Source organism: Rosa chinensis, chromosome 7 (assembly GCF_002994745.2).
Source record: "Rosa chinensis cultivar Old Blush chromosome 7, RchiOBHm-V2, whole genome shotgun sequence".
NCBI lineage: Eukaryota > Viridiplantae > Streptophyta > Magnoliopsida > Rosales > Rosaceae > Rosa > Rosa chinensis.
The window spans coordinates 1,838,807-1,853,860 of record NC_037094.1 but is presented as its reverse complement, the minus strand read 5'-3'; the positions used below and the strand labels follow the sequence as shown (position 1 = coordinate 1,853,860).

The 15,054-nt window shown below is 38.5% G+C and overlaps 1 protein-coding gene across 1 annotated transcript; it reads left to right on the top strand.

The window, feature by feature from the left end:
• LOC112180613 (LIM domain-containing protein WLIM1) lies at nt 1-2,681 on the top strand. The gene is made up of 5 exons (XM_024319168.2): nt 1-290; nt 1,532-1,628; nt 1,724-1,761; nt 1,895-1,978; nt 2,173-2,681. Exons 1-5 carry the CDS (start codon nt 153-155, stop codon nt 2,380-2,382), a joined length of 567 nt encoding a protein of 188 aa, XP_024174936.1. The 5' UTR covers nt 1-152; the 3' UTR covers nt 2,383-2,681.
• The last annotated feature ends 12,373 nt before the right edge of the window (nt 2,682-15,054 follow it).

Genomic DNA, 15,054 nt, shown 5'->3' with positions numbered 1-15,054 from the left:
AGCTGTAAACCTTGGACTGAAATTGAAACAGAGACTGGAGAGAGATAAAGTCTTCATCTCCTGTCAGGGTTTCTTTTCTTGTTTTGTGGGTCTGAGAATATAGAGAAAAAGTCTTGTGTGTTGTGAATTGAATTGGGTTAGGACTTAGGAGGATGGCAACATTTGCAGGGACGACCCAGAAGTGTAAGGCATGTGAGAAGACTGTGTACTTGGTTGATCAGCTCACTGCTGACAACAAAGTCTACCACAAGGCTTGTTTCAGATGCCACCACTGCAAAGGAACCCTCAAGGTCCATCTCTCTTTTCTCTCTCTTATTAAACACAGATAAAGGCTCTCACTTTCACATTGATTCCATGGTTTTTGATGCTCTTTTTCATGTTTCTGATCAGTTCTGGATTGTTCCGTATGTGTTTTTATTATGGGATTTGATTGGATCATGATGGATAGTTGTGTGTGAGAGATTATAATAGAATTGGGATTTATTTTTTCTTTGCAACTTGTTTGGATTTTTTTAAGTGGTTTTGCTTAGTCAGAAGTACTTGGCTGTTTAGTAAGCATTGATCTTTGGATGTGGGCAGGTAGATCTATTGGAATTGAATTGACCTGATTCGTGTATTGGCAGTGTTTTGTAAACGGTCTTCTTTTAACTGATTCATTTGTAACAATGATAATGATCTTTCGTGACATAGGTACTTTACCAGCTTGTCATTTAAACGTTTGGTGGATCTTAGTCTGCTGTATGACTAAACTTGTGTTGGTCCTGTAGATTTCTTAGGATTATGAAAGCTTTTAAGGTTGTACTATTAGATCTCTTGAAGATTAAAGCTTTTAGTCATGAGGAAGTGCTCTCCATTGGTAGAAGCGAGATTGGTTTTAGAATTATGGATTTAGTCACCATTGGTAGTTCACCGTAGTTGGTAATTCTGATGAAAAACTTGTTCATTATCAAGAATTTAGAAGGGGTCAAGCCAAGGGATAAGTTCTTTACTATACAAGAATTCAACAATAAATCTTACCGCCTTCTTGCTTTGCTTTTGTACAGAGAAGAAAAGAAACCTTCTTTTGGTGAATTCTGAGTATGACTTATTCATTTGAACTCTCTGCAATTAATGGTCGTCTATTCTGACATCTAAGCTTGTTTAAATTCTTTCCTTTCTTAGTCCCAGCTAAATTGTAAACGGAATGATTTTAATGTTCTAAGCTCCTAGTAGAGGTAAATGGTCACCAAGGTTCTCGATCGATTTTCTGAAACTGAGTGGAGCAATTAATAGTTCAGTGTTTTTGTTTCTTCATTTGTTATCTTATCAGATGCAGAAACCTCATTGCCACATCAAATTCTGTTGAAATCTTTGATTGATGAAATGTAATGTGAACTCCTGTAGTGATTAAACCAATATCCTGTATAATATGTCATGAGCGGAAAGAAAGAAAAACTTTACTATATTTGTCAATGTTGTAACTCAGGTTTTAGTTGGTGTATTTCAGAGATATCTAATATGGTATGCTTGTTTACCACTCGTGTCTATGCAGCTTAGTAATTATTCCTCGTTCGAGGGTGTTTTATATTGTAAGCCTCACTTTGATCAGCTATTTAAGATGACTGGCAGCTTGGATAAAAGTTTTGAAGGTGATAAGCTCCTATGCTATTATATCTATCAATGCTGATATCTATTTCTGAAATTGTAATGTTATATTTATACTTTCCTTTTAATTGTGATGTAGGTAACCCGAAAACTGTGAGAGACAGGTCTGCTGATCAGGTAGGTGCCCAAATTTCCCAATTCCTTCTTTCTTCGATTAATTGATTGATTTATTTATGGGTTGTGGTACTTGTCCTGACATTTTTATAAGTATAATTCCGCTAACTCTTTCTTTTATGACCAAATTACACAGGTCAATAGCAAAGTTTCCAGTATGTTTGCTGGAACTCAAGAAAAGTGTGTTGCTTGCAAGAAAACAGTTTACCCAACTGAAAAGGTAAAATGCAACTTAACATGAATGAGCTTTTCAGGAGAAAGTCATAGATAATCTTCTGTTAAATCAGATTGGAGTCAATATTACTTTCCTAACTTTTCCGACAACTTCACTTGTCCTCGCACTTACAAATACTCTAGCACTATTGCGAAGTAGAGTCCTGCATTTATCTTAATCTGATTGCGTCCTTTTTTCAGGTGGGAGTTGATGGAACATCATACCATAAGGCTTGTTTCAGGTGCACCCATGGCGGCTGTGTGATCAGTCCATCAAACTATGTAGCTCACGAGCACCGTCTATATTGTAAGCATCACCATAACCAGCTATTCAAGCAGAAGGGAAACTTCAGCCAACTTGACAAGCATGAAGAAGCTAAAGAGGTGACTGAGAACACAGTGGCGGAGTAACTCTCGCAAAATTTTCATACTAAGCAAGAGAGTCCAATGAAACTGTTGTAGCATACAGGAAGTGCTATCGGAGTTCTCTTTCTCTATTTAAATGTAATATGTTTCAGGTACAAAAAGAGGAATTGTTTTTTGGCATTGCTGCTAGGTTTTCAGTGTGTTTGAATGGGGGTAACATACAGGAGCTGATGTCCGGTTTTCCAATAAACTAGTGGTAGGCCCAAATGTGTCCTATGTTTTCAGATTGACCGGATTCTTGATACGGTTTTCATTTACAATGTCTTCAAGTTGTTGTGTCCTCATCTTCTTCTCTCTTTTTTTTTTTTGTATTTTGGCAAAGGGTAGTAACATTAAAACAAAAGGGGGAAAAAGAACTGTTGACAGAGACAATAAACAAAACAACACAAACAGTTTAAGCCAGTTAGGAGTGGGAGGTGTCCTCCTGTAGACTAGTCGTATAAATCCTAGTTGTTGTGTCCTCATCTTAGACTAGTTATATATGAAACCAATGTAGAAGCTTATGCCCTTGGAATGAGCCCAAGGCACCCATAACTGGTTTTTACAATTGCAAAAGCTCAAGGCATTTTCTTATTAACTCTTAAAATCAAGTCATCTTATTTGCACTGATTGCAAGGAAGGAAAACTAGTGGCTGTTTGTTCCTAGTTAGTAACTCGATCTATTCAATATTATTTCAACGAGAAATAACAATAATTAGCACTTTCACAAAGACAACTTCATTCCTATTATTCCAAGGGAGAACTAACAGTACTTTTTTTAAATTCCTATTATTTCAGGGAGAAATAATAACACAATCCTAAACTTTCCCAAAACTTCATTCCTATTATTTCAAAAGGATGACTAGCAACAGTTCTGTAAATTCCAGTTATTTGAAGGAAAATACAACACTCCTAATTAGCAAACTTTTTCAAAGACAACTTCATTCCTATTATTCAAAGGATACTCTTTTTGTATCATAAAACATCTATATATACTGTGGTTATCTTTTGCGAAACATCCAAATTAATAAGCGAAGTCTTTCTTAATAACTCTCACAATTAGATGACATACTCAGTAAGAAACCCTCCTGCGAAGAGCAAATATACCCTTCAAATCTACTACGGTGGACACTTTGAAACCGAGAGTGATCCCACTTACCAAAACTATATAGGAGAAGGAGTGATCTGGGTTGAAAATCTTGATTATTCGAGAAGGGCTTGTTTGAGTGTTGTCAATGATCTTGCACAGAAGCTGGGCTACCAAAATACTCCAGAAATATATATTTGGCATAAAGGACGGCCGTTGAAAATTACTTCTCACGATGATGTAACAGAAACGATTAGTCAATTGGGAGCTAATCGAGAGTTGATAATGTATATTGTTGGGGATAGAGAAGAGGAAGCACTGGAACAAAATCCCACAATTTTATCTTGGAATTGTCGTGGACTTAACAAGTCAACCATAGCTATGTTGAGGGTTCTTATTCTTATCTATGATCCCACGATTATTTTCCTCAAAAAGACCCGCTTGTCGTCCTCAAAAATTGGAAAAATCTCTTACTCGTTGGGGTTCCATAATTTTAGGGCTTGTCCTGCCAACAGAAATGTAGCTGATCTTAAGGATTTCAATGTCACCACAAATGAGGATGAGTATGAAAATGATCCAGATAATTGTGTTGGATTGGCCGTGTTATGGAAGACTAATTTAAAGTTAGAATTGTCTAATAACTCAAACAACTATCTTGATTTTGTGGTCAAGATCCCTGATAATGATAAGAATTGGAGGTTCATAGCATTTTATGGACACCCAAAAGATAAGAGACTCTCATGGGAGTGGCTCCAGGAATTATCAAAAGAATCCTTAAAGTCTGCACGGTTAGTTGTTGGGGATTTTAATGAAATTTTAGATCCAGAAAAGAAAGATGTTGGACGTGTGAAGAATAAAGCGGATATATCGAGGTTCAATAATTGTTTGATAACCTGTGGTCTTGAAGACTTGTCTTTTGAAGTAATAAATTTACGTGGAGGGGAAATGGAGGAGTCAAGGAAAGGCTTGATAGGGGAGTGGCGTCACCGACTTGGATAGATTCATTTCCTCATTGCAAGTACTACATCTTACTGATCAAACAATCTCAGATCACATTCCTATATTGGTAGAAACCAATAGTCAAAAACCAAAACCGTTAAAGACAGAAACTCTAATGGGGGCGATGGTGAACTTGCTTTCCTTTGCTTCTGATGTGGAAACTTTATATCATACGACAGACCTTACCACAGTGTCTCATGTGAGAAGTCAAATGAGGGATCCAACTAGTCCAGATTTCTACTTTGACATCACACAGAATGTTGTACCTCATATTTTTCAAGTGAAGTATATTGCAGTACACGACGAGGATAAAAAGATAGTGACCTATAAACGGCTAGTTACTCTTACTATACGTCGTAATCTTAGTCAATTATTGTTGAATTGCATGGCCATTCCCAAGCCAAGTCGAGAGTATTGTGACCTTGCAATTCCAGAAGAGTTTACAAGTCTTTCTTGTCAAAAGAAAAATGTGCTTAATAATCTTTCAGAGTATCTTGTGCAAACATGGAAGCTCATCGAGTTAATTCCAAAAAATCGTAAAATACCTCAACAAGAGATTGTGGAACAGAAAATATATGAGCAAGTGGAAAATTTGATCAGGTGGTATATAGAAGTGAAGAGAACAAATGATATAGGCGGTGGGTACTCAAATACATTAAAAAAGTTAGAAGAGAATGCATCATTGATTGGACGTGCTGTCATTGTGTGCAACACCATGATCTCTCTATTTAGGGGGGGGGGGGGGGGGGAATGATTAAACCTCAAGGCACAACAACAGAGCTTAACGCGAGCATAAATGCTGAATACTTGTTGTACTTGTTGGAACTTGTGGGACTTTAGTCCCACATGGAAGAAGTTTTAAAGGCTAATAGCCTTTATAGAGAGTTTCCCATGAATAGAATTAAATGGGCAACAAGTCAAAGTGTGGGCTTCGGTGGGCTTTCCTATTGGGTTTCCATAGGAATATGGAGAAATATATATATATATATATTAAGTCAAAGATGGGCTCGGTTTGACTTGGGCTCGGTTTGACTAAAAATGACATTCTTTTTTTTGCTTTACTGTTTTGAATTTCGGATATAATTGAACAGTTGCAACGGATTGAATCAAACAACGTCAAACAACCGCCGACGTAACTCCTCGTCTTCGTTTCTATATGAGGACGACCTTCGGTCGTCATTGATCAATCGATCTTCTTCTTCCTCCCCCCAAAAAGTTATTCTGAGAAACATAAAGTAGAATTCGTCAGGGTCAAGTTCTTGTGCAAGAACTTGTACCAGATAGTTGTATCCTCTAGATAGACGTCCGAAACTACAGCACAAGTAGGGGCGAATTTCTGTCTTAGGTCACTGCATCGCAGGCCTCTATCTGATCAAGTTAGTGATTCAATTTCGAATTAAAGATTATTTGATTTCAATCATTATTATTATTTATTCAATTTGTGATTTAGATTTTATATATATATATATATATATATATACTGTTCGTATATACTGATTGGTTCTAACAGTACTTTCCACAAAACGACTGTAGTAGACATTGTGAAGAAACGATTGAGTTTTTGTTGGACACTTTGGGATGGCGCCATCCAGATAATGTTTTTAGGGTTTAGGGTTTGGGGGGGGGGGGGGGGGGGGAATGATTAAACCTCAAGGCACAACAACAGAGCTTAACGCGAGCATAAATGCTGAATACTTGTTGTACTTTCCACAAAACGACTGTAGTAGACATTGTGAAGAAACGATTGAGTTTTTGTTGGACACTTTGGGATGGCGCCATCCAGATAATGTTTTTGAATATGATATTAGTCATATTACGGAAGACCAATTAAGTCAAGGACTGAATAACCTTGAAGAAAGAATGTTTAAAACAAATAGAGACATCATGTTGCTGACTCAAAGATTGAGACCTTGGATAAAATTGATTATAGACAACAACAGTGAAAAGGAGAAGCTTGCAAGGTTCGTCGACACAAGAACAATTAAATGCCAAATTGAGTTGCTACAACATATTGGCTGCATTTCAATTTCGAAAAATGATGAAGTTGCTTTAGAAGCTGACAGAAACTCCGAACCAATAATCAACCGGCTTAAGAAGGCAGCAGATGAAGCCTTTAAAACGCTTAAAAATAAGTCCACAAAGTCGATGACTTCCTCAGCATACATGTATAAACTGGCATATGACTTAAGTGGGAAAGTTGTGAAGCGGAAAAAATGTGAAATTAAGCTAGATCTGGTAAAAGATTTTTATTTTGCTTTGTTTCTTTTTGAAATAATGGTAATTCGCGCATGCCAAGAAGGCCATTACATACCCATCCGCTGACACATAACAATGGCCAGACAAGATTTCGTGGAGGAGCCACAGTGGTATATAGGATAGACCAACTATATTTGAACTTATCGCTCGCATAACAGCGAGCCTATAAGCTATGGAAAAACATAGTGTTGACACCAAAATTTCCACAAGCTCAAATGTAACGAGTGACAGGAAAAGGGGACGACGAGTCATCTACCTCGCAACCTAATTGGGCCTTCGAGCAAGCCCACTTCACGTACTATCTTCCTCCATTGATGATTATCTAACTAGGGAGATATTGCCGAAGTATTGGGAAATTAAAAAAATACTAAAGTGTTTTAGGGAAACGATATTTGAGGGAGAATTGCTGTGTACGTGTACTTTCATTGATAATATGAGTCTCTTTATATAGAGGATTACAAGACAGAGAATCTGAATTGTACAAGGAAATGTAATCATACATTGACTAGGAATCTCTAAGATTCTTCTAGATAAACCCTATTACCACTAGGTCAAATAACCTAGAGTTTGGGCCAGACACATATTCTGGATTTACTTGAACACTCCCCCTTATGTCACCCAAACGTGGTGCTTATCTCGTTGTCTCGCTAAAACCCTTGCCGAGTACCAAAAACCCAGTGGGACAAAAATAACCTCGGTCGAAGGGGAAAAAGAGCACAACACACCCTGATGTCTGCATCTCCCCCTGATGACAACGGTCATGGGAGTTCGGATAACTTCTGCAAACGATGCTACCAACATGTTTCTCGAAAGTGGAATGTAGGCAATGACTTAGTGAGAAAGTCTGTCATACTGTCCTCAAATCGAACCTAGTTCACTTTGATCTTGAGGAGAGTCTGTTGTTGCTAATTATCCTTGGTGTTGTCACTTTTGATGTATCCTTGCTTCAATTATTCAAAACAAGCAACATTATCCTATACGCTCGTAGGCTCATCTGTGGTAGACTTCAAACCACAATTGTTTGAACATGTGTAACTATGGATCCAATCCATATACATTCATGAACCATTGTTCGAATGTATAGCGACTAGGGTCTGTTCTATAGACTTCCAAGGTATCACGGTCTTTTCCCATGGTGAACACTTAACCGGTTTGGGAATGACATTTGTGTGGGTCAGAGAGATACCCAATATCAGCAAAACCTTCCAAAACACATGTCGTTTTAGGATGGGGATAGTGCACCCAGGCCAGTGTTGGCGGCGTTCATAGTGTGTGATGGGTTCGAATCCATCGTCTGTCTGTAGGGATAGAACAAGCCCATATCAATCATACATCTCAAGTATTGAAAGATATATTTTACACCAATCCAATGGCGTCGCGTTGGTGCACAGCTATACCTAGCTAACAAGTTAACAACATATGAGATGTCTGGTCTTGTGCATTGGGGTAAGTACAAGAATGCGCCTATTGTACTCATGTAAGACACTTTTGCCTCTAGCACATCTTCGTCATCATCCTTCAGACGAAGAGGATCATTTTCAGGATCAAGACTACGAACGATCATGAGGGTGCTTGAAGGCTTGACCTTGTCAAAATACCTAAGCATCTCTTTTTCTCATCACGCTTTCTAACGAAGACCCATTAGTCAATAGGTTTTATGTTAGGAGGTATTGGCATCACTGGCTAAAAAACCTTTCTCTTCGTTAGAGAATCCAACTTAACCTGAATCGCATCTTTCCATTTAGGTCAAATTTCTTTACGTTGACATTCATTCATCAACGGATCTTGGTCCTATATCATTGGACTCAACAAACTCATGAGCAACGAAATGCGTGACTACCTCATCAATTATGTTGGAGTTTCTATCCCACATCTCATGTACACTAGTGTAATTTTCATAGAGCTCTATATTCTCATGAATAGGTTCTGACGTTGAGGCATCCCCCAATGATAACCATAATCCGGAAGATTCTCATGAGATGGATTTTGAGTCTTGATGATCAAAGGATTGGAATGTGCCAAAGTATCCTTCGAATCCACAGGCCTCCCACACATTTTAGCTGGGGCCATGGCCTATAAAGCCAAAGCGCCACTCTCTTTGGCATTGGCGCCATGCCTACCTCTGTGTAGGGTGGCGCTACGTCCTCTAGTAGGGACGTCTATCATTGCAGGCATGTTTGCAGCATATTTGTGTGATCTCGTCACTTTAACGGGGATCAAGATGAGACATAGTGGGGACATGCCACGACAATTCCTGTCGTTCCTGCTGAACATTCGTGTTCTTATCTCCCCCTAACAACGGGAAGACTGTCTCATCAAAGTGACATCCGCAAATCTAGTGGTAAGGAGATCGCCTAGCAAGGGCATTAAGTGGCGGACGATTGTTGGAATCTCAAATCCAACATAGTTGCCCATTCGTCTGTAAGGACCCATCATAGAGCGCTGTGGCGGCGCAATTGGCACATAAATAGCACACTCAAAGATGCGTAAGTATGATACTTGTACTCAGTCACTAGCTATAACGCAGAGGTAGATTGCGTGGCGGTGGATCGTAGATGAATTAGCATAGCTACATGCGATATTGCATCACCCCAAGCGAATATAAGGAGATTTGTGAGCATTACCAATGTCTGGGCTACCATCGTAGTCGTTTCCACGAGACCATTTGGGTGTGTACATGAGAATATGATGTCCAACATCAGTCTCATTGCAATAACCATCGAAAGTCTTCGAAGTAAACTCTCTAGCATTGTCAAGTCCAATTGATTGAATAGGATGATCCGGGGAGTGAGCCCGTTGTCATATGATATGTGCTAGGAGTGTTGACAGGACCCGCCCCGGATTTCACCTTGAAATCCGAAGTGGCCCTGCGGGGCCCACCTTAGAAGAAATTCTACCAAAAATTTGACAGAACTCCCTCTAAAAGTGGACTACCCAAAACCTGTAGAAAGACACTTATACTTCTAAAATAATCCACCATTATTCTTCTGGAGTCACCCTGCTCCCTATATCATAACATTTCCCATTTCACAAATAATTCTGAACTTAAGAATATCAGAGCAATCTAATGTACAGGCATACAAGATGATAGAATACAAGATAAATGACCGATACTTTTATAATGCTGAAGCTATGACAGCTATGCCTTAACCCCAAGTACGCTCGACCTCAAGCTAAACTGGCATGCAAACTGGGCATTTAAAACCGAATGGCCTAGGGGAAAACATTTAAAAATCGTTAGAGTGAGTGGACGAAAAATAAGTAATTTCGAATGAATAAGTAAAACTTAATGCTTTCCCAAGTTATTCTCTAAAACCTCGCATGCAGTAACAATCTTGGAAATACTTTTAATCATCATCTTTACTGCAATCTTAATCACGTAGAAATAGAACATCTTGCAATCTTTTAAAATCTCATCCTCAATCCTTATAAAAATATCTTTTTCAAGAGGCTCGTTTGATGACTAGGAAGGACTGCTGTCTAGTCATCTCATGCCATCTAGGAGGGACTGTCACCCAGATGACGCATCGGAAGGGACTGCCAACCGGAATAGGAGGCGGTGGATAGAAGGGACTGCCAACTAGCCACAGGTAGTTAGAAGGGACTGCCAACTAACTACCTCATGTCATCTGGAAGGGACTGCCAACCAGGTGACACATTGGAAGGGACTGCCAATCGGAATAAGAGGCGGTGGGTAGAAGGGACTGCCAACTAGCCACATGTAGTTATAAGGGACTGCCTACTAACTACCTCATGTCATCTGGAAGGGACTGCCAACCAGGTGACGCATCGGAAGGGACTGCCAACCGGGATGTAGTATAGAAGGGATTGCCAACCAGACTATCACCTAGAAGGGACTGCCAACTAGGTAATGCATGCATGCGCTGACTGATAGCCTCCTCAATAAACTGAATAGCCTCCTCAAGAAACTGAAAATAACCTTTTTCAATTACTTGCTTTCGGAAAGAAACTCGATATTACTTCAATAAATCAATAATAATTCACCGAAAGCATAACTCAGGATTAACTCGCTAACTCAAACCTCAACATCTCAATAAATCCTCGAAAGCATAAATCACATACTCTGTAAATCAATAAATGCTTTCGGAAAGAAATCTCAATCTAACTTCAAGGCTGATAAGTGCGGAGCTCAAACTCGATAAATCTCGATAATTCAATAATGTTCAAATATTTGCTAAATCCTTCGCACTCGTAAATTATCATATAAACTGATATTCGAAAACAATAATTCTCATAATATTTTCTGAATCAGTCACTTCTCGAAAATCATTTCCCAATTCAATAATTCATAAATAAATATCTCGAAAATCTACTAAAAGCCCTCGGGAAGGAATTTCAGTACTAGTCTCATAATTCATAAATAAATCCCAATAAATCAAAACTCAATAAACCATAAAACTAAGTAATTCAATCATAAATTAAATCCCAAGTGAAGAATAATAATATACTGCATGCACATTTAATTTAAAATAAATGTCCACTCACAGTACTATTTAGGCGATCACGCATACGAGTTCCTTCATCGAGCAATAGCTCGGTATATCGCTCTGTATACAATCATAATTCGTGAGTAACAATCCGGAATTTAAATACGATTCCCATGTCCTATTCTCATAAATCAACATTTTCATTTCTTCTCCAATTTAATCCACACTTCACCATTAACACCAATTCCTCGATTTACATATTCCACAACGAAAACGAGGGAAATCTGACGGCCGGATTTCCACAATTCAATCACAAAACTCCAAACTTCGGAAAATCACAAACAATTCCAAATTCCTCCAAAATTCACCAAACTTCACATACAAGCTCTACAACATTTATAAGATTTAATGGGCTAAAAACTAGAATCAAAACACTGCCCTACACGCTGCAGCAGCCGCCCACAGTGGCGGCGCCGCCGCTACCGCCACCAACTCCGATAGCCACCAAACTTTGGTAGCAGCACCTATTCAATAGACCCAACAACTTTCTCAACTGAGACAAAGTCAGAAAATTATAGAAGTACCTCAACAATTAAGGAGAAGCTTGAACTCTAACCGTGAATAGTGATCGTAATCTTCCAACCGTCAGTTATTCCTCTATGCTTCAAATCGCTGCACAAGATTCAGGGGGTAGCATCTACATCTCAAGGAGCTTCCAAAGAACCGAACTTTATCGTCTGGGGTGGCCGGAATAGGAAGAAAACGGCGTTGACTTAAACTGATACAGTAAACTTCCAATGCTCGATGCGTCGTTTTCCGGCCAAACCGCCGTGAGTTACCACTGCCAGCGTCGAGAGGAGGAGGAGACGAGTATACTGATACCAACCTTGCACCACCAGGTGGCCGGAAAAGGAGGAAGTGCCGGAGTTGTAGATCGCCGAAGGGAGAGAGAAAAACGCGGGGGAGGACGAGAGAGAGAGAGAGAAAAGAAAAGTTACCGGCCAACAATAGAAATTCAAATATATACTACTTACTGTGAACAATAACTTTCACATTTCACCGTATAACTTTCGTATACGAACTCCGATTTTTACGTACCACATATGCACGCACTCGGTTTAACGTCCTCTATAACTTTCATGAAGAATATTTTCTCAAATTTTGACCCAAATAAAAAGCCAACTTTTAGGGCCACTAAAAGCACTAAAACGATAGTAAAAGTGAAAGTAAAGATCGTTCACCGTCCAAGTGACTAGTAAACCGGTGAATTGGGGTTCGGGACGTCACAAGTGTAGCATAAGCAGCATTTACAGATAGACAATGGCACAACACGTGACCAGTGTGTTTGCGTGTCAACCAATAACATGAGATATTTAAACGTCCGCAAGTTGATTAAACTAGTCCAAAGAATCCCCACGGATTCTTTATAAGAACAGAATGAGTGTTTTCATATCCTTTGCATAGGACGGTCTTAGTCCTAATTTCGCTAACGAACAGGCTTTGTAAAGTGAGTGAGAGGCTTTAGAAGCAACCAATGAGGATTTTGGTTGGGCATGAGCGTCTGAAACTCTATTTGAAGCAAAGTTGGTGATTTCAGCATCACCTAGGGCGTCATCACCATGATGGACGCCATCCATGGCGTCATGGATAGGGACTGTGCCAGCCCTAGGCTGGGGGTAGACGGTGGCGGCGCCAAAGTCAGCTGCGACGGTCACACTTAGTCCAGGAATCAACTTTTGATTCGTGCTTCGTTTTGCTTGAAAGTATGGATGTCTGTATGAAGTCTTTAGTAGACGGATCATCATATAATGACTAGGATGACCTATCCTGCCGTGACAAAGCCAATATGTGTCTAAATCCAAGAAATCTTCTCTCATAACTGTATTGGATTTAATAGCTCGAATAGTGACATAGAGTCCACTAGAGAGACACATAAACTTCTCTAAGATGCGCCTTTGTTCGTAATCATTAAATGTATTGCAAAAGAACTCATTTCAGTTCTCTACATGCATTTTCGCACAGAATTAATCCGTTGGCTATTCATAGGGTGTGATTTACCCTAGGACCGTAGAGGGTTTCTGTGATAGTAATCAAGGTGCCATTTGGCAAAGGGAACTTGGGCTATTTCATGTCCTTGAATTAATACTGGTGGTCCAGTCATCGTAGTCACAAAGAAATATGCTCAGAATCAAAATGAAAAAATAACGAAAAGAACTCGACATTTTATTCATAAGCCAACGGAGTACATCATTGTCTCTTAACCATTAGAAGAATCAAATCCAAATGTTAGCTAATGCAAAACAAAGGTAGTCGTTTGACTTCTTTCGATGTGAAGAAAAGCTAAATGATGCGCCTTTGGGAAGCGCACAATTTAACCCTGAAATATCGTTAGTAGTATAAGCAAATAGGGATCGTTCTATTCCGGGGATTGAGGGTACACCTGTAATTGTGAAACAAATAAAGAAAAGTATTATTTACAAAAATAAAATAAAGAATATAAATATATACAATTGTATAAACAAATAAAGAATTAAAATAATAAAGTATAATATTCACAAAGATATTCACAAGTATAAACATTATTTACGAAAAAGGGGGGATTTTGTTTTTGGTTTTTTCGAAAATAAAACTAAGTTAACAAAATAATTAAAATGCAAAAACATAAAAATACAAATGGAGTGAGAGAACAAGGATCAAAACCACATCCATATGCAAGAAATCTAATTACAATTCCTATAGTTGATTTTAAATGTCATGAGAGAGGAGTTGATCATGTGAAACATTCGAAAGCAAATGATTTCCCATATTTTACTTTTCAATGCTAATTAACCTAAGCGAAAGCACCTAGATTAATCCTATCAAACATGCAATCAAGCCCTAGAAAGCTAGTCAATCATGACATGTTCAACGCATTAGACATAGAGAAAGGCTATCAACTCAAGTGTACAACTTAGTATGGAAAAGTCCACCTAATTGCAATCCTCTTTAATTAAATTCGGTCTTTGCACAAAACCTTTACTACTTTGATTCAAGTTTACACAAAACGAAAAGTCGATTTCATGTTCTTAAACCTAGCACCATTCATATCAAAACCCTAAGTGTTTGCAACCACATAAGATTAAAATACAAAAGTTTTCTATCATGCAAATTTAATTAAACAAACCCACATAAGCAACATAAAAATCAACATATAGAAATCACAACTTTATCTCAAAACATATAAACGGGCTTTAAACTTTGCCCTTAACATTATTTGTTAAATAGAATTCATAGTTCTACAAATCTAAACAAAGAAAACCAAAAGAAATTACAAGGAAAAAGATAGAATTACACCATGAAGGGAGTGGATGATGAAGAGCTTGAGACATTGATCTTGAATCTTTAAAGCAAGACTTCACTATCACGGCACAAGGTGGATGATGACGGCTAGGAGGCTTCATGGCTTCTTCTTCTCTTCTTCTCTTTGCTAAAAAATGCAGAAACTTAAAACTAGAGAGTAGAGAGAAAATGGAAAGGAAATGGAGAGACAAAGAAGATGGAATGGATGAAGGAATTGGTGTGTTTAGGAAAATGGAAAGGAAATGGAGAGACAAAGAAGATGAGATGGATGAAGGAAGGTGATTTGAGAGTGAGAGGAGAAGTGTATTTATAGGGAGGAAAAAGAAGAGTGAAATGATGAGATGAAGAAAAATAATGAAAGTGGAGTATGAGAGTGGTTTGTAAAATATGTAAAAGATGAGGTAATGATGAAAGCAAAGCATGAAGGTGAAGAAATGTGGAAGTGATGATGATCTTTTAGAGTAGAAAAATGTATCCAAGGAGAAAGAAATGCTTTCTTCATGTGGGTGGGAAACATGAATATGTGGTGTTGAGCTGTTTTCAAGTCAG